The sequence below is a fragment of the Salvelinus fontinalis genome, chromosome 2 (genome assembly GCF_029448725.1).
Source record: "Salvelinus fontinalis isolate EN_2023a chromosome 2, ASM2944872v1, whole genome shotgun sequence".
Classification (NCBI taxonomy): Eukaryota; Metazoa; Chordata; class Actinopteri; order Salmoniformes; family Salmonidae; genus Salvelinus; species Salvelinus fontinalis.
In genome coordinates this window covers 29,740,007-29,764,468 of record NC_074666.1, presented here as the reverse complement: position 1 = coordinate 29,764,468, position 24,462 = coordinate 29,740,007, and the positions used below count along the sequence as shown (strand labels likewise).

At 46.0% G+C, this 24,462-nt stretch overlaps 2 protein-coding genes across 2 annotated transcripts in view; one reads left to right on the top strand and one right to left on the bottom strand.

The window, feature by feature from the left end:
* Positions 1–3,015: 3,015 nt before the first annotated feature.
* Positions 3,016–8,976, top strand: LOC129815944 (uncharacterized). The gene is made up of 2 exons (XM_055870158.1): positions 3,016–3,290; positions 4,865–8,976. Exons 1-2 carry the CDS (start codon positions 3,080–3,082, stop codon positions 7,195–7,197), a joined length of 2,544 nt encoding a protein of 847 aa, XP_055726133.1. The 5' UTR covers positions 3,016–3,079; the 3' UTR covers positions 7,198–8,976.
* Positions 8,977–10,861: 1,885 nt separating this feature from the next.
* Positions 10,862–24,462, bottom strand: part of LOC129815934 (bromodomain and WD repeat-containing protein 3-like) — a 24,933-nt gene continuing 11,332 nt past the window's right edge. The window contains exons 6-40 of the mRNA XM_055870150.1: positions 24,298–24,396; positions 24,010–24,170; positions 23,674–23,895; positions 23,251–23,351; positions 23,048–23,118; positions 22,764–22,864; positions 22,591–22,631; positions 22,398–22,502; positions 22,147–22,297; positions 21,872–22,006; positions 21,619–21,747; positions 21,289–21,514; positions 21,044–21,190; positions 20,726–20,906; positions 20,466–20,559; positions 20,177–20,341; positions 20,011–20,084; positions 19,699–19,897; positions 19,339–19,455; positions 18,865–18,972; positions 17,010–17,134; positions 16,842–16,924; positions 16,469–16,580; positions 16,213–16,274; positions 15,831–15,986; positions 15,585–15,705; positions 15,275–15,400; positions 15,085–15,157; positions 14,918–14,971; positions 14,629–14,772; positions 14,119–14,271; positions 13,764–13,936; positions 13,540–13,628; positions 13,305–13,442; positions 10,862–13,000 (exon numbers count right to left, since the gene is read on the bottom strand). Of these exons, the coding sequence (XP_055726125.1) occupies positions 12,264–13,000; positions 13,305–13,442; positions 13,540–13,628; positions 13,764–13,936; positions 14,119–14,271; positions 14,629–14,772; positions 14,918–14,971; positions 15,085–15,157; positions 15,275–15,400; positions 15,585–15,705; positions 15,831–15,986; positions 16,213–16,274; positions 16,469–16,580; positions 16,842–16,924; positions 17,010–17,134; positions 18,865–18,972; positions 19,339–19,455; positions 19,699–19,897; positions 20,011–20,084; positions 20,177–20,341; positions 20,466–20,559; positions 20,726–20,906; positions 21,044–21,190; positions 21,289–21,514; positions 21,619–21,747; positions 21,872–22,006; positions 22,147–22,297; positions 22,398–22,502; positions 22,591–22,631; positions 22,764–22,864; positions 23,048–23,118; positions 23,251–23,351; positions 23,674–23,895; positions 24,010–24,170; positions 24,298–24,396 (4,973 nt within the window). The 3' untranslated portion in view covers positions 10,862–12,263. The remainder of the gene's footprint in view (positions 13,001–13,304; positions 13,443–13,539; positions 13,629–13,763; positions 13,937–14,118; positions 14,272–14,628; positions 14,773–14,917; positions 14,972–15,084; positions 15,158–15,274; positions 15,401–15,584; positions 15,706–15,830; positions 15,987–16,212; positions 16,275–16,468; positions 16,581–16,841; positions 16,925–17,009; positions 17,135–18,864; positions 18,973–19,338; positions 19,456–19,698; positions 19,898–20,010; positions 20,085–20,176; positions 20,342–20,465; positions 20,560–20,725; positions 20,907–21,043; positions 21,191–21,288; positions 21,515–21,618; positions 21,748–21,871; positions 22,007–22,146; positions 22,298–22,397; positions 22,503–22,590; positions 22,632–22,763; positions 22,865–23,047; positions 23,119–23,250; positions 23,352–23,673; positions 23,896–24,009; positions 24,171–24,297; positions 24,397–24,462) is intronic.

Below are 24,462 nucleotides of genomic sequence, written 5' to 3'. Positions count from 1 at the left end.
AAATGTGGCTTGACCCTTAAGACCCTCACAAACATTTAAAGATGCACCATTGAGAGCATCCTGTAGGGCTGTATCACTGCCTGGTATGGTAACTGCACTGCCCGCATCCGCAGGGCTCTCCACAGGGTGGTGAGGTCTGCCCAACGCATCTCCAGGGGCACACTGCCTGCCCTGCAGGACACATACAGCACCCAATGTCACAGGTAAGCCAAAACGATAATCAAGGACATCAACCACCCAAGCCACGGCCTGTTCACCCCACTAACATTCAGAAGGCGAGGTCATTACAGGTTCATCAAAGCTGGGACTGAGAGACTGAAAAACAGCTAGGCCATCAAACTGTTAAATAGCCATCACTAGCCGGCCTCCACCCTATCACTAGCCAGCTACCACCCGGTTACTCAACACTGCACCTTAGAGGTTGCTGTCCTATGTACATAGACATGGAATTACTGGTCACTTTAATAATGGGACACTAGTCACTTTAATTATGTTTACATACTGTATTCCAGTCAATGTCATCCTATTCAGCTATTGCTGTATGTAGCAAGTATTCAGACCCCTTGACTTTTTCCACATTGTTACTTTACAGCCTTATTCTAAAATTGAATGAATCAATTTTTTCCCCCTCATCATTCTACACACAATACCCCATAATGAAAAAGCAGCTGTCTATATAAGGTTCCACAGTTGACAGTGCATGTCAGAGCAAAAACAAAGCCATGGGGTCAAAGGAATTGTCCATAGAGCTCCGAGGAAGGATTGTGTTGAGGCACAGATCTGCGGAAGGGTACCAAAAATGTCTCCAGCACTGAAGGTCCACAAGAACACAGTGGACTCCATCATTCTTTAATGGAAGAAGTTTGGAAGAACCAAGACTCTTCCTAGAGCTGGCCCCTCGGCCAAACTGAGCAATCAGGAGAGAAGGGCCTTGGTCAGGGAGGTGACTCTGACAAAGCTCCAGAGTTCTTCTGTGGAGATGGTTGTCCTTCTGGAAGGTTCTCCCATCTCTGCAGCAATCCACCCATCAGGCTGTTATGGTGGAGTGGCCTGACAGAAGCCACTCCTCAGTAAAAGGCACATGACAGCCCACTTGGAGTTTGCCAAAAGGCACCGAAAGACTCTCAGACCATGAGAAACAAGATTCTCTGGTCTGATGAAACCAAAATTGAATTCTTTGGCTTGAATGTCAAGCGTCACATCTGGAGGAAACCGGGCACCATCCCTACGGTGAAGCATGGTGGGGGTAGCATCATGTGGTGGGGATGTTTTTTCAGTGGCAGGGACTGGGTGACTAGTCAAGATCAAGATGAACGGAGCAAAGTACAGAAAGATCCTTGATGAAAACCTGCTCCAGAGTGCTCAGAATCTCAGACTGTGGCAAAGGTTCACCTTCCAAAAGGACAACGACCCGAAGCACACAGCCAAGACAACACAGGAGTGGCTTGGAGACAAGTCTTTGAATGTCCTTGAGTGGCCCAGCCAGAGCCCGGACTTGAACCCGATCGAACATCTATTGAGAGACCTGAAAATAGCTGTGCAGCAACTCTCCTCATCCAACCTGACAGAGCCTGAGAGGATCTGCAGAAAATAATGGGAAATACTCCCCAAATACAGTTATGCCAAGCTTGTAGCGTCATGCCCAAGAAGACTCGAGCCTGTAATCGCTGCCAAAGGTGCTTCAACAAAGTACTAAGTAAAGGGTCTGAATACTTATGTCAATGTGATCAGTTTTTTATTTTATTTATAAATTTGATAACATTTCTAAAAACTTGTTTTTGCTTTGTCATTATGGGGTATTTCTTGTAGATGGGTAAAAAAAAACGATATATTTAACCCATTTTGAATTCAGGCTGTAACAACAAAATGTGGAATTAGTCAAGGGGTATGAAAACCTTGATAGATAAACTACATAACAAAAGTATGTGAACACCTGCTCTTCAAACATGTCATTCCAAAATCACGGGCATTAATATGGAGTTGGTCCCCCCTTTGCTGCAATAACAGTATCCACTCTTCTAGGAAGGCTTTCCACTAGATGTTGGAACATTGCTGCGGGGACTTGCTTCCATTCATGCACAAGAGCATTAGTGAGGTTGGGCACTGATTTTGGTCGATTAGACCTGGCTCGCAGTCGGCATTCCAATTCATCGCAAAGGTGTTCGATGGGGTTGACATCTGGGCTCTGTGCAGGCCAATCAAGTTCTTCCACACCGATCTCAACAAACCATGGACCTCGCTTTGTGCATGGGGGCATTGTCATGCTGAAACAGGAAAAGGCCTTGCCTAAAACTGTTGCCACAAAGTTGGAAGCACAGAATCGTCTAGAATGTAATTGTATGCTGTAGCATTACGAATTCCCTTCACTGGAAGGGGCCTAGCCCAAACCATGAAAAACAGCCCCAGACCATTATTCCTCCTCCACCCAACTTTAAAGTTGGCACTATGCATTCGGGCAGGTAGCGTTCTCCTGGAGTCCACCAAACCCAGATTCGTCCGTCGGACTGCCAGATGGAAACATCACTCCAGAGAATGCGTTTCCACTGGTCCAGAGTCCAATGGCGGCAAGCTTTACACCACTCCAGCCAATGCTTGGCATTGCACATGGTGATCTTAGGCTTGCCACCATTGGCTGCTCGGCCATGGAAACCCATTTCATTAAGCTCCCGACAAACAGTTATTGCGCTGACGTTGCTTCCTGAGGCAGTTTGGAACTTGGTAAAGATGATTTTTACTCGCTACATGCTCCGGCACTTGGCGGTCCCATTCTGTGAGCGTGTGTGGCCTATCACTTCGCAGCTGAGCCGTTGTTGCTCCTAATTGTTTACACTTCCCAAAAACAGCACTTACAGTTGACCTAGGCAGATCTAGCAGTGCAGAACTAACTTCTTGGAAAGGTGGCATCCAATGATGGATTTTATACACCTGTCAGCAACGGGTGTGGCTGAAAATAGCCGAATCCACTAATTTGAAGGGGTGTCCACATACTTTTGTATATATATTGTAGATTGTCTGTTCATTATGGGATTATCTATCAGAGTATCGTTCAGTTACCGTAAAATCGTGACGCCAGATTGCCATGGAAACTACATTACGCTTCCAGTTGAGAAAACAGTGCGTGGTTGAACTTCAGTTTGTTTCAGCACCACTGTCTTGTTGGACAGCGATCACGCACGAACCTACAGCTTCGCAAGATAACGAATTGTGTCTACGACACCTGTTGGATATCACTTATTGTTGTTTTTATCACTATAGTTTGGCTAAGTTCTACCATTTCATTCAGCAGTTAGGTGAGTAGGCTAACTAAGTCAATTATTTAATTGCATGATCATTGTCATGTTACATTTGATACAGGAATAATTTCGAAATACGTAAGGTTTGTGTGTTATACAATTTGAATGTAAACGGATCAAACAAATATGTACATTTGATAGGCTAATGATTTGCATTGTCCATGGATGGATTAAACAATAGCAAACTATGTTGGCCAGTGTGTAAATTATACCTAACAATATTGCATCAGGTGAAGACGTGGGAGAAGAGGTGTAGACTAAACTCACCAAAATGTTTTATTTTGTATATTTTATTAGTTTCTGTTCAATAAAATATTTAGCTGTTAAGCATGTTTATGTAGTCTACGTGCGTGGTCTATTCAGTGTCATGTGAGTGTTCACTGGGCTAATAAAGGGTTTGTAAATATTATTTAGGTAAATTGCATAGACTGTGCATACGCGGCATCACGTCGTTGAGTACTTAGCCTAATAAGGACTGTAAAATAAAAACTCAAGAGAACAGATTTATAGCCTACGCAATATTTTACTTGATCGATTCTGATTATCAACGGCACTCCTTGCTTGATATACCATATTTGTATAGAATAAATCTCAAATATACAACAATGGGAATATGTGAGAAGTGGCGATGTTTTTTACACGCATGCAGAAAATCCAGAAGACGCGGCGAGGGGTGCTTTATTCAGTGACTGTATGACTCATATGGTTTTATCTAAAGAGTGGGAGCAGGCGCGCGGGCGAGAAGGGGTTGCACATGAGACTAAAATTCTGCAGCATGCGACTATTATTCTAGTACATGATGGATTCCATAAGAACTGTCCATGCAAACTTTTGGCTTTTGTGGGAAAGTACCAATACATATCCCAGCTGTTGACCTCATACCACTGTTCATGTTAAATCTGTGTCAAAGTAGGCTACATCAGGCTAATCTTATTTGTGGGATATCATTTCTAAATGCTTATGTAGCCTTATTGATTTGTTTATAGACAGCCAAGTATTTATTATTGAATGAGTTCATTTATCACTAAGTTTAAAATACACAAATTAAGCAGTTGAAAATAAAACCATTACCTTTGGATCAGAGGATGTTGTGCGAACAAAAACAACAAGGACAAGATTTGCTCATATTACTTCTCTTCTGAGAGGAAGTTCCTAGCTGGTTACCTTCCTGCTGAATTTTTCATTTTACATCTTCCACCCCCATGTGTTCAAGCAGGTGTAAAGGGGGGGAGGGGGGGGGATAATGCACATGTGTGACAGTAACTGGCAAGATTTGTGAGTTGGAGGCATCCTACAGCATATTCCATAGATGGTGCCTTGTATCCTGCTGAGGCATTATCTTATGCTTAGTAGTACCAACACACCTATTTTAATTTGGAATGGTGCAATCTGTGCCTTTGGTGTCTCTTGTGTTTCAGAGTTGACATTGACATCCCCTGAACTCAATGTGAATGAATAATAGTATTTCTTCACTTGTTGTAAAATGCATTAGAATCTTTCCCATTGAACACACATTTTGTGGCATGAAATTACCCAGCTTCTTCCAAATACAATATTGTGTCCTTTTGCAGGTAAACCCAAGATAATGGAGCTCCAAATGGATAGAAGATTCCACAACTTGACCCTGGAGCAAGTCCAGACTCTGGACCAGGTGTTGACAGAGGTGATCCACATCCACGGCCGAGGGAACTTCCCCACCCTGGAGGTGAGACCCAAGGACATCATCCACGTAGTGAAGGACCGGCTAGTGGAGAGGGAGATCAGGGTCAGGGACATCCGCCTCAATGGCTCCACCGCCAGCTATGTGATGGTCAGGGACAACGGCACGGGCTACAGAGACCTGGACATCATCTTTGGAGTGGAGCTGCCCAGACAGGAGGACTTCCAGGTTATCAAGGAGGTGGTGCTGGGCAGCCTGCGTGACCTCCTTCCCCGTGGGGTCAACAGACGCAAGATCACCTGCCTCACCATGAAGGAGGCCTACGTACAGAAAATGGTCAAGGTCTTCAATGAGCACGACCGCTGGAGCCTAATCTCACTGTCCAATAACAGGGGTAAGACTGTGGAGCTCAGGTTCGTAAATTCCCTGCGACGACAGTTTGAATTCAGTGTGGACTCCTTCCAGATTATATTGGACCATATGCTGGAGTCATATTGGGAGACTGAGAGGAGGCAAGAGGGTCAGTGTGAGGGATTGGAGTTACACAATGGCAATGTGTTATATCTGGATAGAGGGGCAGAGAAAACCATAATGGAACCCCAGTACCCTTCCACCTCTGTGAATCTAAAAGAAGATAAAGACAATGACTCAATGATGACACACTTCACTGACAGTCTATGCCACAGTGAAGAGGTTATTGTTCAAAAGGAAGAATTATCGCATCCTATGGATGTGCATGCAACTGGAATGCAAGAGGAACAGGAAGTGTTAGAGAAAGCAGAGCTAGACCTGGGATCTCTGGAGGACGAGGAAGAGGTAGAAGAGGAGGTGGTGGTAACGGTTGATACAGTAAAAATACAATTTGTTCAGAATACAGATTACCTCTCAGTTATATCCTCCAAAACAATGACAGAAGAGATGGAACCTCTGGTGCCAAATACATCTGTAGACCCTCAAAATAACACAGAGGAGTCATTGATTTCTGAGTCAAAAGACATCAATTCATCCCCCATGTTGCTCACAGCGAACTCAGCACTGCAACAAGAGCAAGCTCAACTTCAGGTGATACTTCAATCCACATCCCAAGACTGCACTGCTGTCACACAAAACATACACCTTGAACATGCATTCCTTCCCCCAGCCAAGAAAACCTATGACACATCCCAGCAAGTTGTCCCTGACTTTTGCCCCTCACCTAAATCTCTAAGGAAGATGTCACGAAAGATGAGCAGCACTTCATCACTCCCTGAAAAATGGTCTTTGTTAAAAGATCTGTCAGATCTTACAACACAGCTGTTTGAGCCTATAGAAATACTCCCAACAATACAACCAAATCCCTCTTTAATAGACACTGATCAAGGCCATTATTCATCCTCCTCAGGGTCCAGACAGAGGAACTTAGAGAGCACTAAAACACTCACAGATCACCTTACTCCAGCTGTTTCATCCCAAGATAAAAACATATCACCCCACAACATAGAACAAATAGTCAGAGTGAAATACTCAAAAAAGCCTCCCGACTCAGAAGCTACTCAGGAATCAGTGTCCCTTCAAACCACAGGAGACAGAGTCCCAGAGTCTGAGCCTGCTGCTGCTCAGGAACCAGGGCCACCAGAGACAACCACAGTCTTTCCAGGGCCAAGCTCGGCCTTAAAAGACAGGGTCAGCATCACTGTGGTAGCAGAGTGCATGTACGGGGACTTTGAGCAAGCCATGGATCACCTGCGCTTCCGACTCATTGCCACCCATAACCCAGAGGAGATCAGAGGAGGTGGACTTCTGAAGTACAGTGACCTGCTCGTGAGGAACTTCAGGCCAGCCAGTGAGACAGAGATCAAGTCCCTTGAGCGTTACATGTGCTCCCGCTTCTTTATTGACTTTCCTGACCTCAGCGAGCAGCAGCGCAAAATCGAGGCCTACCTGCGCTGCCACTTTATTGGCGACGAGGAGATGAGCAAATATGACTTTCTGATGACCCTGCGTCGGGTGATAGATGAGAGTACAGTGTGTCTGATGGGACATGAGCGGAGGCAGACACTCAATATGATCACTGTGCTGGCTCTGAGGGTGCTGGGGGAACAGAATGCCATTCCCAATACTGCCAACGTCACCTGCTTCTACCAGCCTGCACCTTACATGGCTGACCCCATATTCAGCAGCTACTACATTCCCCAGGCAGCACAGCCCCCCCTCCTTTACCACCCCTACCCTTTACATGTCCACATGCAGACCGGCCTGGTGTAGGTCCCAGCATGTGAGTGGGGGTGAGCATGCAGGCTGCGTTCTATATGGTTCTACTCTGTAACCAGAGACACAAAATAGATTTTAAAAAGAAAACAGGCTGCATGAGCACAGTTTGTTCAATGCTTTGAAAAGACACTGCCTATGATGTGAGAGACAGTGGACATAGAATAGGGAGGATTGGAGTTCTTTAGATAAAGGCTGGCCACCACGTCACCGTAAATTTTTGTTTTGAATGGGAGAGAGAATAGCTGTGAGGGAAAATGTCAGAGGGAAAGAACCGTTTACATGGTTGTTTCAGCTGCATCAGCAGGGCAGGCAGGCAGGCTTTGGCCGTGTTCAAGAGCATGCAATCTGTGATGCATTGTGGGTAAATGTTGACTGAATGATTTACAAATAATAATGAGTAGGTATTTATGATGCAAAATTAGTTGTAGATCTGTCGGCTGCAATGTCAAACAAGTCCTTTGTCACCTTCCTGTGACGGGGGATCCTAGATTGTCAATTAATGAGAAAGTTGTTTAACATCACAGAAATACTGTATGAAGTGTAAACCGAGCGTTTCTTATATTATTAACTGGGTGGTTCGAGTCCTGAACGCTGATTGGCTGACAGCCATGGTATATCAGACCATATACCACATGTATGACAAAACATTTATTTTTACTGCTCTAATTACATTGTAACCAGTTTATAATAGCAATAAGGTACCTCTGGGGTTTGTGATATATGGCCAACATACCACGGCAAAGGGCTGTGTCCGCGTTGCATCGTGGCTAAGAACAGCCCTTTGCCGTGGTATATTGGCCATATACTACACCTCCTCAGGCAATATTGCTTAAATATACTATAGTGAGGTAGATGAGGGTTAAGTATGCTGCAGTGGATGAAGGTAGAAACACTTCAAATTAAAAATACCATATAGACAAATCACAACACAATGTACAAATGAGACAGTATCTGATCAAGCCTGCTGTGTTTTAGAGAAACTCAATATAGCGTCAGTTCTTCAATTTAAGTGAATTAACTTTCTTGAAGTGATCATACTTGTTTAATATTGTATTGTAATCACAAATCTTGATATGACATAAGCTGTGCTTAGGTATTGGGAAAATGTGGAGTACATATTGATTTGTTATCTGGGTGTTAACAATGTCTGATTGCATCCTTGGTGAATGTTTTAGTGTCTAATGAGTGACAAAGGTCATTTATCAGGGCAAAAATCAGGGTCATTAAGATGAGAGATTCTAAAGTGGTTTAAACTATCACCCCTCAATTTCTCTTACGTGGTAGTATTTACAGATAAGTTGACCATATGCGACAATGACACACAGCAATTGTTATTTCCCAGGGTGTGGTACTTCATTGTATAAGATACACAAGAGGTACTGTAAAAGACCTACAACATGTATTTTCAGCACAGGCATGGCAGTGAGTTACTTTATCGGGCAATTGAATCTGAAGCACAATGTAAACGTACGCAACCTTATTGTTGATTAGTGAACTATAGATGTAGCGGATGTATTTGTGATTAACCAGTTCAATATTGATGAAAGTCTAATGTAAATGTAACTGCAGTAATCTGGTACTTTCATATACCATAGCTTTGATTGTAAATTGTGATACAGTAATCTGTTGGGATTCTTTAGGTGGAATTATTTTGTGTCTGAACTTGTTCCGGGGCTACTAGAGAAACATCATGAATTTTCATGATCTCTGTATTCATATTCAAAAATGCTGAATTTGTATGGTCATTTTGATAATAAACCTCACGCACTTAAATAGCCTCCTCAGATTTATTGCATTCAGCCTCCAGACAGTGATGCTGATACTAATTTCCCTGGAGAAAAAAGTGGATGGTTGATGCTGAACGTAATTATCACGGTTTTCTGACACGTGCAAAGCTGAGGTGACTTCAACATTCCAGGGGAAGTAACACACTTGGTTTTTATAATCCAAATTGATCAATTTGTCTGCTTCCATCCAGAAACTCAACATCACTGCAGTGCTGTCTCTCTGGGAGTGCTGAAGCGACATGCAGCAGAGGAGCGCTAAGTATTGTTACTAGCTGGCAATCTGACTCACCTTTCCAATCTCCAGTGCATTAGCTAGATTGGTTGTCCAAAGCACCGCTAGCTGAGTCACCTCTATCACAAGGCTAACTGGCTGCAAACAAACCAACCATACCACCACATTTTCCCACTCTCCTCCTAGATTCCATACCCTATCCAATGCCTAGACTGCTACTACTTCTCCAAGGTAGAGCAGGCCACTCAGGGGAAAGTGGTTGTGGTCAGGGACAGGTAGGATTGACATCACTGCAGAGATATGGTGCATCTTTATGACTCATCATGGCTCTTTGAAGGGGCAGCCAGAGATGACTCACCAAGCCAGGGATAGATTTGAAACAGCTAGACAAGAGTGGCAATAGTCAAATTTACAGTGCCTGGGGAAGAGTGGCAGCTCAGTTTGTACCAAGTGTGTTGACTGGCAGGATGTGCAAACCATGTCGTGATGACAACACGTTGACAGCAAGGGGTTTAGGAAAACAAATATGGAGGTACAGGAGAAAATGTCTGGAACACTTAGCTAGAGGAAATGAGAATTCAGTTCCGTCTTTCCATGAGAAGTGACAGAACATGTAAATCATGGTAAAACATGTTTGTGTTTATAGAATGTGACTGAATTAAACCGAAATACCAGGGGTGCCAAATTTGGAGAAAATCTGTTGCTCCTTTATTTTTTAGAAAACAAATCAAAAACATTGTGTAGGGGGAAAAAAAACACTTATTACACCTAGAATGTCATCATTGAACTCAGAAACGACTAGGAGGCCAGTCCAGTTACCATCTATTATATGAAGAGAGCACATTCCCAAAATATTGAGTAGGTATTTAGGCCTATCTATTGGCACAATTGAGGTCTTTTCAAACTCTACACCCACAAAGAGTTTGCAGACATTAGAGTTACTGCTGGCTGGCGATTGACTAACCAAAACCTTGCTTAATGAATTGACTTCCCAGAGTCCCATCTCCTTCTCTAGTGCGGCAACATGACTAGCAGTAGCATGGACCACCACATGACACATAAGGGAGAGTTCAGAGCCACTAAACCAGAGTGTAGTAGGGGAATCATGGGGTAGAGGAGCTGGGTGGATCCTGGGAGCATTGGGTGAAGTCATGGAACTTTTACTGTATGACACACACACACACACACACACACACACACACACACACACACACACACACACACACACACACACACACACACACACACACACACACACACACACACACACAGCACCTTATGTTAGGAAGTGAAAGGAAAGGAGAAGAGAACCTGCCTGTCTATAGCCATGCGGTCTGTTCCTTAGGCAGACCCGTCGCTCCGACCTGAGCCAGCAAACACAACCGTCTGATCAGTAATGCTCACAACAACTAAATCAGATGTATTTGTACACAAAGGTGTGAATATTACTGGCAAAATGTATCTGTGATTTGTACACACAAATAAAGTCCTTTGTTCTTTAAAACTGCATAAAAAAAAGTCCTTCGCTCTTTGTAGCTTTTCTGGTTGTCAAATTAAGAGGAAATCAGAGGGCAATGGATGCTCAGCCCAACAAAAGCCTTCTCAAATTCAGCTGCCAGACAATAGATAAATATGCAAATATTATTTCACCATCATTAGTATTAGCTAAGAAAGAATTGCAAAGTGTATAATACAGTGGAAAAAATACAAATTTCTGTAGTAGAAAATGCCACATTTAGGAAAGCACGAGGTGGAAGTGAGTGGTGGTTATGGGCGAACATCTCCCAAAAAGTACCATGATTCACATTGGTGTTTGAACCAATGACTGGTTTGAAGGACAGTGCCCTGGAAGTTATAAACTAATGTGTGCATTTGATCCATAAAAGTATGTTCCGACCAACAGAAATAGAACAATGGTTCCAATCCTTATACAACAGCTTTGCATTTCTCCTTTCCAATTACCCACACTCTTTCACGTCACTAGCACACTAGACATCAATCAACCCTAACAACCACATGCCACAGGATGAGGACATGGCCAAGCCTCTATAAAACTATTGTATGTGCAAATATACAAATTCTACAGAACTGATAGGGACTAGGGGGAATATAGCATTAAAAACATTCAGTGGCCCAGGAGTTAACTAAGGGGCTACATCTGTCTCTGATTCAATGGCGGAACAGTCTACTGTAGGCATGCAGCATTTTATAACGAGACATAATTAATGATGTAGGAAGTCACCACCTCAACTAATTAGAATCAATCAGTTCCTACGCGAAGATAGTCTTGAACTAAAACCCACAGAATCACTTTGCCTATATGACCTAGCCTGGACACCTGAAAGGGGACATTTATGCAGTGAATGAGCACACCAGAGTTGACCTCTCAATGAGAAGGGTAAGGATTTGGAAGGATGAAGAAGTGACAGGGTTAGCATCAAATCACACAACCCAACACACAGGGGGTCATGTGGAAGAGGGTCATTTAGGGAGAGATGTACTGTTCAGACAGGACACAAACAGAGAGAGTAGAGGGAGCATCACTTTCTGTCACCCAGATGGTAAAGAAAAACAGACCGTACAGTCTCCTTGAGATATAACATGAGCACCGTTTTTTGGCATGTCTGAAACTTTGTAGTAGTATGACCAGGAAGAAGGGAGAATGTAAGGGCAAGTAGAAAGATGGCGGAGGAAAAGCAGATGAGGAGTTGATAGAAGAGGAGTAAGGAGTCTTTAAGGCCCACGAGAGCAGTAAATTAGGTGGAAGCGAGTTTGACCAGGTCCATGTTGATGAGTAACCCTGAAGACCAGGGAGGGAGGTTCCTTGGCAAGATTATCAGGAGCACCACTGCCAGTAGTGTCGTAAACAGTCTCCTACACAAAGCAAAATTATGCAAAAATCATTAAAAAAAGAAATCCCTGAAGTATTAATTTAGTCAATTGAACAGAGTCCAGTCTCAGTATCACGCCTGGTGGGTAAGGTAGATGGTTGGTTGGGGTTAGAAAACCCAGTTTGAGGAGGTTTGAGGGGGCTGTGTGTGTCAGTGGTTCCAGCCCATGAGGTGGCTGACACGGGCCTTTTCGGTCATGCGGCGTACCCGTCCTGAGCGGGACATGCCTAGGTTGAGGGGGTCCTCTGTGGTCCCCGACTCTTCATCTGACTCGTCGTTGTACAACACTGTCCTGCGGCCCTGGTTCCGGGTGTTCACCTGACCAGACTTACTGCGGCTACTGCTTTTCTGACCGCCCTCCGTCCCACCCTCACCCTGCTCAGAGTCGTCCTCCTCCGATTCCTCCTTTTCCTCAGGTTCCTCTTCCTCCTCAGGCTCCTCCTCGTCATCCTCCTCCTCTCTCTGCAGTTGCGGCTGTGGCTCCTCCTCCTCTTCTTCCTCCTCCTGCTCATTGTCTTCAGCCTGTTCGTCGTCATCTTCCTCCTCCTCAATTTCTGCCTGGACTCGTGCTCTCTTGGCTCTCTCTGGAGCCTCCTCCGCCTCCTGTTCTTCTTTCCGCCTCCTCTTCCCAGAAACGGCCATCTTTCCCTTGGCTTTGTGGCGGGTCTTTAAGCGGGGAGCTTTGCTGTAGTCGTGATCTCCTCCCTCCACGAACTTCCCAACCTCCGACTCACTGTCTGAATCACTGTCTGATGAGGAGGAGGACAATGATGAGGAAGACGATGATGAAGAGGAGGAGCTATTGGATCCTCCAGACTCCTCCCCCTCCTGCAGCACTCTTCGCCGGTGGCTCTGTCTGGCACCATTGGTGAGAGGTCTGTTACGCTCTGGAGAGACAAACATACATGGTCTCCCTGTTAAACATATCACTGCAACACTGACTAAAGTAGCCTCCAGCAACAGCTACCAAGTAGGTTTACATGATAACCCTTTCTGATTGTGTGATTTTGGCAGCATTGAAAAACATAGCAATGATAGCATTAACTGCTTCGATTTAACCAGGCTGACTTCAAACATTCAAGTAGTTGGGAAACTAACTGAAGACATTTGTCTTGATAACTTGGTAAAACACCTCTATGAAGGACTATTTATCAACTGCCTTTTGGTGTTGGTTACTCTGTGTAGTAATACCAGAGTTCTTGATGGGTGTGGTCCGACTGCGAGTGACACGGTCAGCCCCTGGGCCCCCAATGTGGCTGCCTGTCCCGGAGCTGGAGGAGGACGAGGGCTGGCTGTCCTCATCCACCACCACACTGCTCGACTCCGACGCTGCAAGAGCAGCACCTCACGTTACCACCCAACCTCCCATCGCCTCAAGCATTTCACACATACCGCCACAGACACAAACATACACGACAAGACTTACCCTGAGATGGCCTGCGAGACTGGCTCTTAGATGAAGGCTGGGATTTTTTGGGTGTTACCTTCTTCCCTGACTTGTGCTTCCCTTTAGGACTAGAGATAAGACACCAAGACAGAGTGTTTGAGGTGGAATCTAAATAGATCCTACAAGGAGTGGTACATAACAGGTGGGTTTATTACAGTGGTAAGGGTTAAAGTTGTAGAGACGCGTTCCAGCCAGGCCAGTACCTGGAGGGTTGGCTGGTGGGAGGGGAGCTGCCTCCACTGTTCAGCCTCTTCCTGTAGCTGACACTCTGGCGACTCCTCCTCCGCTGGTTCTGGACTGCAGACTTGTAGTCGGAGATGATGGAGATGATTTGTCTTTCAAAGAAGGCTGATAGGCTCAGGGTCATGGTGTAGATCTGAAGATGAAACAATGAAAATCAAAACCCCATTCTCTCACAGAACACATAAGGGTCAGGGGTTATAAGACCCACTGCAACCCCCCCCCCCCCCACCCTTGAATATTGGAAAGAAGTGGAGAGAGCTCAACCAACGTGAGTCGAGGTGCAACCCAAAAAATTGTCAGAATGAGTAGACTAACCTGTGACTTCTTGTTAGGTGTATATGCTTTGGAGTTGCTGAAAATGAGACGGACATCTTTGGCAAACTCCATGGGGTTCTCGTAGTTTCCGACGACCAGCGCCTCTGTAACAGTCCCCAGGTCCATGGGAGTGTCTATGATGTCTCGATAGTCCTGGGAGAGGAGGGAGAGAGAGTCGTTTTTAGGACGTCTGAAACCATATAACTGAGAATTGAGGACAGATAGTTTGTAATACTTCTGAACCACTAGTCAGACTAATAAGACTATCAGCTTCTCTGATTGAAATGACACAGTGGGCTGGTTTCCCAGAAACAGATTAAACCTAATCCTAAAATAAAACGTTTTTTAAAGAAGAATCGCCATTGCTTTTTAGTCCAGGAGCAGGTTTTATCTTGTTACGGGACTAAATGAGCCAGATTGTAAAGCACTCTGATCCTAAGGCACTTATCCTGTAAGGGGATGTTATCATATCTCTGTGGGAGTGGCAGTGACTATAATAACAAGCCTTACTGGGTAGGTGAAGAGGTCCACAGGCTGTCTGAAGGGCTCAGAGTCAGGGCCGTCCATCATACGCCGCAGCAGCTCCCGACATTGGCCCCGCCACGCACGCACATCTAACACAACCCCACGCTTTTTTGGACTGGGATTGGCCCGCTGAAAGTGGGAGAGAGGGAAGGTTTCCAGTTAGGTGAATAAAATTTCAAATAAAAACAGGAGGCAGAAAGACAACAGGGAAGAGGAATCACAGTCATTGCAAAAACAATGCATATTCCATGTTTGAGATTAAACCCTCCCTTACCTGTTGTCCTGTGGATGTCCCTGGAGTGTCAGAGTCCACATCCACCTCAGCAGTCTGCACACCAACACAGAGACAAGTACTCTTAGTACAGTTTAATAGACCACCAATACCATTTAAATATCACTATGAACTCCTTTGGGGTGTACATGTATTTCTCCATGTCTCACCTCGTCCTCTCCACTGCTCAGCTCCGTCTTCACCTTGTGGCACAGATCTAAGATGTCTGTGCAGCTCTGGTCCCTGACAAAACCACACAACAACTTGTCATATTTTCAGTCAAAACCAAGTTCTTTAAGTAGATTTCACATTGGGGAAATCTACACGCTTCATTTTAGCATGATGTCAGGGGTGCCCTACCCGATGTAGCGGAGGAGCACGTCAGTCACCACCTTGGCTGCTGCCACGATGGGGCTCTGGGGCTCGTTGAAAGTGCGGGCGTTGTGCTCGATGTAGCGCACTTCCCACATCAGAGCCGAGATCCTCCTAGGAGAGAGGAACACCAGGGGGGGATAAGCTGAGTGAGAGTCACTGATCTCCCCAAACTGGCACATACCAAAGTCCCAACACAGAGGTACAACGGGGCAGCAAGGATGAATGGAATATTAGCGACAATTACAATTGGTTTGAGGGATGACTACAGTGTGAGTGTGGAGAGGTCAGTGCTGACCTGTAGAAGCGGTTCTCCAGCCGTCTGCGGATGGTGCTGAGGTCAGTGGGGTAGGCCACCACAGTGCAGTAGAGGGGGTAGTCCCGCAGGTCCACAGGTGATGCAAACGCCTTGGCCAGGTCTACATACAAAATACACAGCCCATCAGGCAATACCAATCCATATGCAAGTTCACTTCCAGTTACAATCTATTTAACGCAGAATTCCTAGCATGAAAACTGTTCCTGTGTGGTAGCAGTGACCTACCCAGTGTAAGCAGCTCGTTGATGCCAAAGATGACCCTCTGGCAGTCCTCGTCCTGTGAGTGAGCCCCCCACTCCCCCTCCTGGGGGCTGTAGAGGCGAGCCTTCACCTCCTCCTCTGTCACCACCACCCCGTCACCAACCTCTTCTGGCAACTCCGCTGGGGGAGGGAACACAGCACACCAGTCAGAGACAACATCAGCTCATTGGCTGGCAGCTCAGTCTCACTATCAATAACCTGATCTAGATAGAGACTGCATGTGTTATGTTGAATGATCTAGCGAGGAAGACACTTGAATGTGTAAACTGACTGAAAACAAACTGCATTATTCCAGTAGATGACCTGAGATGGGTGAGGAGCCACTGATAGAAGCAGTGATACTAACCTTCATCAGAAATGGGCTCCATGTCCCAAGGGCTCATCTTCTCCCTCTCGCTATTATCCCACCTAGTCAAGAGAAACCACACCTCAGCATTCAGTATCATAAGACATTTATATGTTATGCATTCCTATTGAGTGTAAGCTACAGTATGAACTTTTGAGGGTCACACTAGGATGTACCACTCCAGACTGTAAGCTTAAATCTACAGTGTCAGACGTGTTAATCAAACCTGTTCATTGCGGGGTACACATTGACTCACTTGACAGCGTAGCACTGGAACAGGCTGTCTGGGTACTCTGGCTGGAGTGGCTGTTGGTCCTCCACCGAGCCAAACCACCAGGCGTCATCGATGATGCTCCGGAAGCGCACACCTAGCCGGGATAAAACATTGCTTGTTTCAGTACATGACAACAGTTGGTCCGTGAATCATCACACGTACAGAGCACAGATGTATGGGAGTATGAACTATAAGGTACATCCCACAGAACACAAACGTATGTGGGAGAGCGCACCACACTGCTTATATGGCACAAAGTAGAGAGGAGGAACATGTAAGCGAGGGAGCTGGACTGATCCTCTGCTAGCCTCTAACCACCATGTACATAAGCCTGTTAAAGTGAAGCAACACTAACCAGTCTGCCAGTTGTGCTCTTTAGCTTCGTCATAGAACTGCTGGAGCACCAGGAAATCAATGACATCCGGCATGTCATGGTACCTGAGAGAACAAAGACATTCATTGCCATTTATTGCTGGTTATTACCATATTCTTTTCAAACAAGAGAATAAGATGGATGACTCACTTTAAGGAGAATGACTCATTGGTCATTTTGCCTGAGATGGGGTGCAGGAAGGCAAGTTTTAGGCAACAGAGGGTAGGAGGGCCCACCACATACTTAATGCCAACCACCTTCACAGACTCCTGGTCCTGAATGACGAGAAAACAAACAAAATATATTGAAATAAGAAAGAGGCCTCACAAAGGATATGAAATACATAAAATAACATACAGTTGAAGTCGGACTTTCACATGGACCTTAGCCAAATACATTTAAACTCCGTTGTTCACAATTCCTGACATTTAATCCTAGTAAAAATTCCATGTCTTAAGTCAGTTAGGATCACCACTTCATTTTAAGAATGTGAAATGTCAGAATAATAGTAGAGAGAATGATTTATTTCAGCTTTTATTTCTTTCATCACATTCCCAGTGGATCAGAAGTTTACATACACTCAATTAGTATTTGGTAGCATTGCCTTTACATTGTTTAACTTGGGTCAAACGTTTTGGGTAGCCTTCCACAAGCTTCCCACAATAAGTTGGGTGAATTTTGGCCCATTCCTCCTGACAGAGCTGGTGTAACTGAGTCAGGTTTGTAGGCCTCCTTACTCGCACACGCTTTTTCAGTTCTGCCCACGAATATTTTATGGGATTGAGGTCAGGGCTTTGTGATGGCCACTCCAATACCTTGACTTTGTTGTCCTTAAGCCATTTTGCCACAACTTTGGAAGTATGCTTGGGGTCATTATCCATTTGGAAGACCCATTTGCCACCAAGCATTAACTTCTGACTGATGTCTTGATATGTTCCACATAATTTTCCAGCCTCATGATGCCCATCTATTTTGTGAAGTGCACCAGTCCCTCCTGCAGCAAAGCACCCCCACAGCATGATGCTGCCACCCCCATGCTTCACGGTTGGGATGGTGTTCTTCAGCTTGCAAGCCTCCCCCTTTTTCCTCCAAACATAACATGACCAAACAGTTATTATGACCAAACAGTTATTATGACCAAACAGTTATTATGACCAAACAGTTGTATTTTTGTTTCATCAGACCAGAGGACATTTCTCCAACAAGTACGATCTTTGTCCCCATGTGCAGTTGCAAGCCGTAGTCTGGCTTTTTATGGCGGTTTCGGAGCAGTGGCTTCTTCCTTGCTGAGCGGACTTTCAGGCTATGTCAATATAGGTTTTACTGTGGATATAGATACTTTTGTACCCGTTTCCTCCAGCATCTTCACAAGGTCCTTTGCTGTTGTTCTGGGATTGATTTGCACTTTTCGCACCAAAGTACGTTCATTTCTAGGAGACAGAAAGCATCTCCTTCCTGAGCGGTATGACGGCTGCGTGTTTATACTTGCGTACTATTGTTTGCACAGATGAACGTGGTACCTTCAGGCATTTGGAAATTGCTCCCAAGGATGAACCAGACTTTGAGGTCTTGGCTGATTTCTTTTGATTTCCACATTTTCCCACTTAGTTTGATGGTAGGCCTTCAAATACATTCACAGGTACACCTCCAATTGACTCAAATTATGTCAATTAGCCTTTCAGAAGCTTCTAAAGCCATGAAATCTTTTCCTTTTCTGGAATTTTCCAAGCTGTTTAAAGGCACAATCAACTTAGTGTATGTAAACGTCTGACCCACTGGAATTGTGATGCAGTGAATTATAAGTGAAATAATCTGTCTGTGTCATGCACAAAGTAGATGTCCTAACCGACTTGCCAAAACTATAGTTTGTTAACAAGAAATTTGTGGAGTGGTTGAAAAACAAGTTTTAATGACTCCAACCTAAGTGTATGTAAACTTCCGACTTCAACTGTATGTGGTAGACATAAAGGAAGCAGTGTGAGTAAGTGTTGAGAGTTAGTCTTACCCTGAGGTTGAGCTTGTTCCAGGGCTGTTTCTGAGGATTGATACTGTAGGCCTTGGCCCTATGCACTGCCCTGACGTAGGCCTGGTGGCCCTGCCTGAAGTACATCAGCTGAAGAGGAACAGGTGGAGAGGGTCATCACACAGGCCACGTGTCTATTAACTATGATGCAAACCTTGCACTATCGTATTCAATTAGGTACAGATTTAGCTCAAATCGAGAGCTTGTGACTATCAGCATTTTTGTCAAAAATAAGTTGAAACAGCCTTGTTCTGTTCAATGTCCTCTACCTACTCATGTTGTTAAGTTCAAAAGAACACAATATAAACATTTATGACAGCATTCAAAGCAATGAGCGTTTAGAACTTTCAAGCCAATTATAACAGAATCATCCTTTTGCTGATAGAACCTTATAGTCCCAGGGTTTCTGGTGTACTCTGTTGAACCTAAGGCCTGTAAGGCAGTAGGGTTCCTTACCTCGTCACCCATCTGTGGCACAAAAGGAGAGCGGCGGGGGATGGTCTCCATGATCCAGGAGGGGGGAAGCCATTCCTCCGCATCACACCCAGCCAGAGACAGAGACGAGCTAGGTTTCTGAGCACAGAGACAGGGGGTTAAACGCTCTGAAATAACACACACACACTCTTAAGGGAACTTGCCCTCAGTCACGAGACCTCAGCACATCAAAGTCAAACAAAGTCAAAGGCTCTACACTCCGTACAGCCAGTAACTGAGAACATAGACAAGATCAATAATAATATGCCATTTCCAAGCAGCAAGTTGGCTGTCCCATTTCCTGCCATTCCCATGTTTCTACTGTACATTCCGTGAGCGCACCTTCTGTTTGGTCTGCTTGGGCTTCTTCTTCTTCTTCTCCTCTGCCTGCTTCCTTCCGGCCTCCTCTCCCTGGCCCTCGGCCTCCTCTGAACTGCTGGAGCCACCGGGCGGTCGGACCTGCCTTCTGCTGGTCCGCTTGGGGGGCTGGAGGTTGATCCCCGCATCAGCTGTCCAATCAGAGTAGTCACTGGAGGAGACACTGAGGGGGAGAAAAGTGGTATCAAAATGTGTATTTTGTAATCACAGACATAAGGTAGAGTAATGAATGGATACCTATGTTCCTGCAGTATACTGACTTTTCAGGACATTTACCTGGAACTGCTGTCACTCTGCCACTGTGTTTCCCCATCAGAGGAAGCGTTGCTGGCTTCTGCCTGCTCCTCTGCCTGCTCCACACAGAAACATGATTAGACCTCCACTGACATGACAACACAGAGTCCTCTGCTACTTCAAGAACAACAGACTACAACCCCCCCACCTCTCCATCGCTGTCCGAGTCCATCTGGCTGTCAGAGATCCTCCCCCTGTCCACACGGCGACGTTCTCCTGCTGAGCGGGTCTGGTACGCTGGTGGAGGTCTGGTCTGCTTCTTCTTCCTCTGGGTCCGCCGCAGGGAGCGCTTGCAGGGAGCCTGCTGCTCAGTCTACAGGGCGGAGAAGTCGTTGTTGAATGATAGAAAATAAAGTAAAGCAATTGGCAGAATTCAACAAAGGGGCACACATTTGTCCTGAAAGAAATAGAGAGCTGTGGGACAGTAGTGTAGTCACCTTAGAAGAACTGGGTACAGGCTTCCTCCTCCTCTCTGTGTTGTAGATGGAACACTCTACCTCACCTTTGGCCCGTCTGGTCTCCTCCATCACCCTACACAACGCAAACAGCTTTAGTCAGCCACTGGGGGATATCTACCTCAGCACCAATCTTACAAATGGTCCAAGGCTCAAAATGAAGAAGATGGGCAGGACTGGTTAGAACATAAGGTTCAAGGCCATCTAAGGTAGCCTCTGTCTGTCTGGTCAGTCAGTCTCACCGGAGGACTCCTTGCTGGACTTCGTTGACCACAACCCTCCTGCTCCAGGCCAGCAGGTCCCTCTCCGTGGCCATCTGACTGCGAGGGGCGTTGTGGTGCATCTGACGCACCCCCTCCACCTGACCACTCCTCCTCAGGCCCACGTTAGGGGGCGATCCCACTACCTCTGGTCTCTCACCAGCTTCAAATGCGGAAAAACAGAGTTACACATACATCAATATTTAATTAAAGACTACAACGTCTGAAATCCAATATGCACATACTGTATGAGGGTCATTCCAGTATGCAAATATGGTTATTTGAGACTGTGGAACATACCCCCCTCTCCTTCAGGCCCTCTCTCTTGGTCCCGCCTCTCATCCGGCTGGTTTTGCAACTGTCTGATCAGGACATCCAATGGGCTTTCTCCCTGACCCTCATCTGCCGTTAGCTGGCCAATCACCTGCTCCACCACCTCACCATCGCCTAAGCAACAGAGAAGTTACAATTCCCAATGTTACCCACATTTTGATCCCAGAGCCAGGTAAAGAAACATTGTTGAAAGTGTTGATAAGGAGGTTTACCATTGGCCATGTAGCCCAGCTGGGGCACCAGATGCTCCTCCTTGCAGCTCTCCCTGCCGGGCACTAGGCGCTGGTAGTGGGTGGGGTGGGGGTTCCCGTCCACGTCCACCAGGAAAGGAGGGGGCATGAGGTGGGGCGCCTGCTGGGTCTGCTCGTCCAGGACAAAGTTGTTGGCGTCCCGGATCAGGGGCCGGAAGTCAGTGTGGAAGAACATCTGATCAGGAATCTGGAGGAGATAGGGGATTTGTTATTCTCTTTGGAAGCAACTAGATAACATGGAAGTAACATATCTATATCCAAATGAGTCATGTGTAAAAGCCAGACACTCACCTTCTCATAGGGTCTGCTGCAGCCGAAGCCAAAGATGAGCAGGTGGCCATGGGAGTCAGTGCAGGCAAAGTGCTGTCCATCAGCTGAGAACTTACAGTCAAACGCTGCACCGTGGCCTTGGCCCTCAATCTGAGACAGAGGAAGGCTTGTGTGAATGTCAGCCAGGGTGAAAACACTGGTACGCCACCAACACGGTCACCGTGTAGTACATATGAAGATCCTTTGCTAACTGGAACAGCAGTCAGGCTCTCACCATGTTGAAGAAGTTGCGGATCTTCGCTCCCTTGGCGAGGTCCCACATGTAGATGTTGCCGTCGTGACCGGCAGACAGCATGATGCGGCGGTCAAATGGGTGGGCCTCCAAGACAAACACCTCATCATCATGACCCTGGAGGAGGAGCACAACACATTCAGTCCCAACAGGTCACACTCACTGAAGAGACCAGACGGCTTTATGCCTTTCTACAGAGCCAGAGGTCTCCAGCCGTTTGCGGAGGAGACCAACGGGAGATAGAGACATCTACTCACAGACAGCACATGCAGCAGCTGGCCCGTGGTGGAGCTCCACACTTTGAGCAGGTAATTAGAGACCGCTGTGACGACCGTGCGGTCACCGCGGTCCCAGGCCACCATCGTCGGCACCAGCTTGGTCTTGTCCTCGCCATTCACAACAGCACTCCTGTGACACAGTCATACGTTAAGTACACTTACTAACGAGACAAACAAACTCATACACCCATTTGCTGCAGCACAGACAATTATAGACAGCATTGTCTTACCCTGGTAGTCTGGTGGCTATGTCCAGAGTAATGCTCTTCCACTCCTGCTGCTGGTAATGCCAGATCCTAGCCGTGCCGTCCCGACTGCCACTCACAAACCTCAGGCTGGGGACAGACACAGCAGTTAGAGCCCACACAGCAACAAATCAAAATAGTTTTTTATCAAAGTAAAGAGACAAGTGTGCACACTAACCTGTTACTGTTGTTACAAAACTGGACTACCACAACTTTGTCCTGGAAGAAGAGAGGTAGGAGTTAACAAAAGGAGTAGTGAGAAACAAACTGACAGTACAAGTGCTCTGTGATCTAGCACTATTTATTCTTCTGTTTACGCTCTCTTTTCTCTTCTTCTCTGCTGTGTCTTACCATGTGAGCATCCAACTCAGACAGCTTCATGGGTGTTTCAGAGCCGAGGTAATACACCCTGATCACATGATCAGTGCCGCCCGTGGCCAGGAACATGCCACCTGATTCAAAGAGCAACAGTTAAGTACATTAAACAAACTGATCTAGTTCTGTGGCTTCGTGAAAACTTTACCTTGACTCATGTTGTTCAAATAGTAATTTGCAAATAACTCCATAATTCAGTGAAAATGTGATGAGGAATTGTAATGTAATGTAAAGCATGTTGTTTATTAGGGGCCACCTACCACAGCTGAAGGAGGAGGTGGAGATCTGGACCCCGGGCCTTGACCGCTCAATGAACTTGACTGGCCGGTCACTGAGGAGGAAACAGAAAACACAGGTTAGGGTCACTTAGGCCACAAAAAAAGGATCTGTTGAAAATAAAGACACCATCACCTTGCCATCCCTCCCTGGATGCCTCAGACAAACTCCGCTGTCCAACACTTACACAAACTTCATGCTGAGCGAGTGCCATTGCCATAAACACACCATGCCGTCTGCGCCAGTGGAGGCCAGGTAGCGCATCGGTCCTTTTACCGCCGGACAAAACTGAGGAGGACAGGGGGTGTCAAACACACTGATATTTCTCAAATCGAAAGGGTCACAAAATTGCAAATAATAATAATAATAATAATAAAAAAGAAAAATGGCCTCATGCAAGATATTTTACATCACAGAAGGTAAATTAATCAAATCAAAGTTTATTTGTCACGTGCGCCAAATACAACAGGTGTAGACCTTACAGTGAAATGCTTACTTACAGGCTCTAACCAATAGTGCAAAAAAGATGTTAGGTGAACCTAACATGAATGAATAATGAAGGGTATAACTAGCTAGGTTCCTATTACTTAGTCCTGAGGGCTGTCCTGACCTGAATGGAGGTGATGGAGGCTGCATGGCCCTGCAGCACAGTGATGGGGGCGCAGGTGCGCAGGCACCACACTCGGATGACCTTGTCACAGCTGGCCGAGGCTATGAGCGTGTTCTCGTAGTTCACTGCCATGTCGGAGATCTCGGCCGCATGGCCACGCAGGGTGGACAGCAGCCGGCCGTCATCCGTGGACCAAATCTTCACCAGACAGTCATCAGAACCCTGGAAGGAGAGGGGTCATGATGAGACACCGGCGGCATAGAGACTGACACACTTCAGAGGGAACTGACAACAACTGTCTTTGGTATATCTTCTCGTCTATTGTCAGACTCTTACCGTAAATATCCGTCTGCCACTGCGGTCGAAGGCCACACAGTACACAGAGGACAGGTGGCCCAGGATGCGCCTGTGCATTTTCATATGCTGGTAGGTGTAGGACGGCAGGGCATGGTCGAAGCGGGCAGTGCCAGTAGCCTGGCGAGCGCCCATGATGGACACTAGACAGCGAGAGGGTAGAGATCAGTTGGGCAAAGGTAAAGGAATTTACAATGAAATATGTATTGCTCTGTAGTGTTTCCAATCATTTACAGGTTTCAGGAATATTATTTTTACAGCACAGCTTACCGATGCTGGGGGGCTTCCCAAAGCTGACTGGTGGTTCTGGGGGGCGACCCCGGTGCAGCGCAGCAACAGCAGTTCCGCTCCATTCTGTGTGGCTACAACCTAACAGAACACATGGTTCTAAAGCATTACAGACTGTATGACCTGGGAGTCTGGGACATGTATTCC